Here is a 4,731-nt window from a genome sequence, read left to right as displayed (position 1 = left end):
TACTACACACACACACACACACACACACACACACACACACACACACACACACACACACACACACACACACACACACACACACACGTATATATGTATGTGTATAAAACATCTCTTTTAATTGCTTATATATGAAATGTTTAATTCAGTCAGCTAAATACAAAATAAAATGTATATAAATTCAAACATGCATCTTTATTTAATTCTATATATACAGACTAAACAATACATTAGCGATGCTTAATCCATAAACAATATCCTTAGATTTTTTAGTCAAAATTGATTGGAACAATCTGATTAAAATATTTTAAATGTAATTATTTTTTGTATTTTTTTGTATTTTTTGTATTTTCAAACAAAATTGCATAATTCTTTTACTATCAGCTTATCTTCAAATGAAACTACAACTATTTCTTTTTTTTTCATCTGCAAATAAACATGTAATACCAATTGTTGGAAAGAGAATAAGCAACTTTGTGTTTTGCAATTTATCTTTAATTTGCCCGAGATTTACGCAAAAATTAAATCAAATTTTTCCTGCGCATCATTAGGAGACATTGCCACAGATTTATTCCAACCTTGTACAAAGCATAAAAATCACGATATTACAAAGACATTTTACGACCTTCTATAGATATATCTACTGCTCTTCTTGCAGATTTCATACGTTTACTGTCCATGTAATTCTTCATGTGTCTCTCAAATCGGCTCATTTGTTTCTTGGTGCTCTGCACAGATTAACGAAATTACAATTGTGTATAAAAAATTGTAATGACATAATTTATATAACCAAAATACGTTTTATATAATCAAAAATCTTCAATATTATGAAGCAAGATACTGAGGAGAACATAAACATTAAATATTAATAAGTTGGATTAGAAATTTAGAAGTGAACAATTTTATCCAAAATTTAAATGCAAAATTTTATAAATAAAATTTATTGGGTTGTCCGGAAAGTTCATGCCGACTAACCTGTATAATTTAATAAATGTATACTAAAATTTAAATCTTCTGCGTTTCAATTTTCCTTCAAAATCGGCATGAACTTTCCGGACAACCCAATAAAATGAATAATTATAAATAATTGAACATATTTATATAGCAATTATGTCTCTAAAGAAAAGAAGTTTTAATTTTTATGCCAATTCTATACATAATAAATAATAACAAATACCTACCCTACTAATATCAATATCTGATTTCCAGTCAGGTCGTATGACATAATCTTTGTTAGATGGCCTAGGAACTCTAGCCCTTCCCACCCATCCAGGATCTCCCGGTCTCAATGGTCTATAAGATATAGAAAAAGTTCAATGCAATGTAACAACTAATATTAATTATTAACGATTATATTATCAACTGTACTTGGAATCCCCTTTCAAGGCCTTATTAATATCCTGCGATTTTTGAGAAGATCCTCCATCCTCAATTTTTCTTCTCTTTTGAGGTGTCTGCTCCAAGTCTCTCTGCATCCTCTCTTCTTTCGAAAGCGCCTTGAAGTCTGCCGATAAATTAAAAATAGGTCGGGCCCACTCATTGATCAATTTTCCAGCGCGTTCCTTGTTCTCCTTAGTTTCTTTTGGGTGTTTATAAAGATACATCACAGCCTTTCCAATACCAGATTGCTTCAGCGAAGATTGGTCAATTTTTGGAAACTATAAATGACGTAATAAATAAATAAAGTGATATAAATATGTTTCTTTTTATCAAATGGACTTATTTCATGATCTTATAATCTTACCTCCCATAACAATTTTAGAAGATTGTCTCTGATTTTAAGAGATGGCAACGAACGATCAGGCATTGGTGCTAACCAGTCAGTAAGAACAGATAGGACATTGTGTTCTAAGAAAGCCAATTGTAGATCATGCTTTTTCAGCTGCGACAATACCTTCGACAACATGGCAATCTTATTTGTAGCAGGTTTATTTTGATGATTCAACTTTCTGTCTTCTTCAGCTGCGACTTTCATGTCCGATAATAACTGTGCTATAATATCATCGTTATCATTAATGATACCAATGTCCTTTCGTTTACGTCTACGAGATTGTTCTTCTTTTTTTCGTGCTAACATACGATCAAAATCCGACAACATATCATCCCTGAAAATAATATTAGATACGTTTTTGTTTTAGTAAATTTTATCGCATTTTTTAATTTTAATTAATCCTTCGATATATTTTATATTAATTTTAGATCTTGCAGTTAAATATATTCTTACATTCCACTACCAGTAATAATTCCATCGTCAGAATCTTCGTTATCCTGTTGATCATGGACAATTGATATATCTAATTGCTTATTTTCCTCATCTTCGCCTTCCTTCTCTTGATGCATCTCGTCATCTTTTTTTCTTTCGTTTCCATCTTCATGCTCGGAATCCGACAAAGCATTTTTCATTAGTTTCTTTGCTTTAGCTTCATCAGTCTCTTCTTCAGAATCTGATAATGCTCTATTTCGTTTTCTAATTATTTTATCCGAATCTCTGCTAGGACTTCTGGATTTTCTAGATCCGGAGATGGATCTAGATCGAGATTTAGAATGTGATGAATGTCTAGATCTGGCACTTGAGCCAGACCTTGATCTCGATCTAGAATGCGATCTTGATCGTGAGGGTAACTTTGATCTTGATCTGGATCTTGATTTCGATCTTGATCCTGAACGTGAGCCTGAATGCGATCTTGAGCCAGATTTTGATCTTGAACGAGATCGCGATCTCGACCTCGATACTGATTTCCTGGATCCAGAATGAGATCTCGATCGCGAAGCTCTTGAAACAGAACGGGATCTCGATTTAGATTTACTGGATCGCGAGCTAGATCTGGATCTTGAACGAGAATTCTTTCTTGAATGTGTAGGAGATACGGAAGCTTTACGTGAATCCGATACAGACCTTGATTTTCCTCTAGATCCAGATTTTTGTGATCTTGATCGCGATCGTGAACGCGAACCTTTTCTTGAACTCGACAAGGATCTAGACTTCGATTTGGATTTTGAACGTGACAAAGCCCGTTCTCGCGAGGGTGATTTTGATTGTTTTCTAGATTCGGATCTTGATACAGATCTTGACTTAGACTTTCTATCTGCCGAATTGGAACGAGATCTAAATCGAGGGCTTTTCCCTAAATCTGGAGAACCTTTTCTAGAACTATTCACAGAATGTGATTTTGATCTTGACCTTGATCTTGATTGCCTCACTGGAGATCGATTTGACGATACTGAAGGCGAACGAGAACCTTTCTTGGATTCAGATAGAGATCTTGATCTTGAACCAGCTTTGATTTGTTTAGGATTTACCGATCCTGATCTTGATCTTGATCTGGATCTTGATTGGAAAGACTTGGGAGTTCTCGATCGGGAGCGTGAATGTATCGATGTTTTTGGAGAGCCAGAACGGGATCGAGAAAAAGATCTCGAACGAGATCGCGATTTAGAAATTGCCCGCGGCGAAGGAGATTTAGAAGACTGAAAATTTGCCTTTGAAGATATACATTTAGATGGAATATTATTTGACTTTGGAGAATTTGATCTTGATCTAGAACGTGAATTATTTCTTGATGCTGCATGTGAACTTTTAGACGAAGAGTGAGAGGAGCTTCGAGATCTCGAACCAGATTTAATAGAGCGCGGTGAATGCGCCGGTGATTGTGAGCCATCTCTTGCAATTGTCTCTATATGTTTTGGAGAATGGGATTTAGAACGTGATCTAGATATACTTCTTTTGTTATTCATTGGTGAGATGGATCCATTCAGTGAAGGTGATCTGGATGATGATCTAGAATAAGACTTTCTAGAACTTGCATTGGAACGGGCAGAAGCTGGTGATCTGTTTCGCGTCGGAGATGATTGATTTGACCTAAAAACAAAAGAATTTTTATTCCAAAAATTATTTTAAAAAATATAGAGATAATTAAGCAAGTAAAATATAAATATTAAATACCTAGCAGGTGAAGATTTTGGACTTGCAGAATGTGATCTATTTCTTGCTGCATTGCTACCTGATTTCTGCGAATCTGGAGTACTGCTTCTAGATTTATCATGTTCTTCATCCGAATCACTTCTTTCGTCTTAAAAAGAAAAAGAAAAAAGTATGATACGTGATTCTTTTTATAAAATCTCTAAAAAAAAGATAATATATAATTAGATAAAATAATGAACAAATAATGATATGACACGTATATATATTTTTATATTATTTTAAACATTCTTATGGTTTACATTCTGAAAACATTCTTTGAATTAATATATGTTATAAAAATGTATCTGTGTACCTCAAAACATCATGTTTTCGTATAAATTTTCTTTTACATATATTAAGGCAATAAAATGTCTTGAACAAAGTTTGGGTTTTTCAGTGAAGCAATAATGTAAATAACTATCCTTACCTTCAAAACCCATGGCATCTATGTTTAATGAGGTAAAAAACGTAGCCTCTTGTCACGATAAATTAATAAAAATGTTACGCTAATTAGTCACTGAACATAACCGTCGTTATGTTCTTTTATATCTTTAACAGTTCAAAATTATGTATTTTTCACAGCGTGCCACTTCTTTTCATATAAGTATCGAAGAGAAGTTCCTATCAGTTCCAGTATTGGTTTAGCACATGTATAACATCAGTCTCTTTCTTTTCGAACAAGTAATCAACTATAAGATTTCCGGTCAAAAGAAACTGATAGACACTTTAAAGTTTTCAATTATACATTTTTATTTTCTCAATTCTCTCGCGTG

At 33.4% G+C, this 4,731-nt stretch overlaps 2 protein-coding genes across 2 annotated transcripts in view; one reads left to right on the top strand and one right to left on the bottom strand.

Annotated features, from left to right (window-relative positions):
* Positions 1 to 241, top strand: part of LOC105624960 (protein inturned) — an 8,249-nt gene extending 8,008 nt beyond the window's left edge. Inside the window, exon 11 of the mRNA XM_012206302.1 lies at positions 215 to 241. Within this exon, the coding sequence (XP_012061692.1) occupies positions 215 to 241 (27 nt within the window). The remainder of the gene's footprint in view (positions 1 to 214) is intronic.
* Positions 242 to 602: 361 nt separating this feature from the next.
* LOC105624934 (IWS1-like protein) lies at positions 603 to 4,398 on the bottom strand. The gene is made up of 7 exons (XM_012206277.1): positions 4,386 to 4,398; positions 3,941 to 4,067; positions 2,222 to 3,856; positions 1,742 to 2,102; positions 1,366 to 1,655; positions 1,179 to 1,290; positions 603 to 725 (listed from the first exon to the last, which is right to left on the bottom strand). Exons 1-7 carry the CDS (start codon positions 4,396 to 4,398, stop codon positions 603 to 605), a joined length of 2,661 nt encoding a protein of 886 aa, XP_012061667.1.
* Positions 4,399 to 4,731: the final 333 nt, after the last annotated feature.

Source organism: Atta cephalotes, assembly GCF_000143395.1.
Source record: "Atta cephalotes unplaced genomic scaffold scaffold00097, whole genome shotgun sequence".
NCBI lineage: Eukaryota > Metazoa > Arthropoda > Insecta > Hymenoptera > Formicidae > Atta > Atta cephalotes.
Note: the sequence above shows the minus strand (reverse complement) of the source record. Positions and strands in the feature narration are given on the sequence as shown.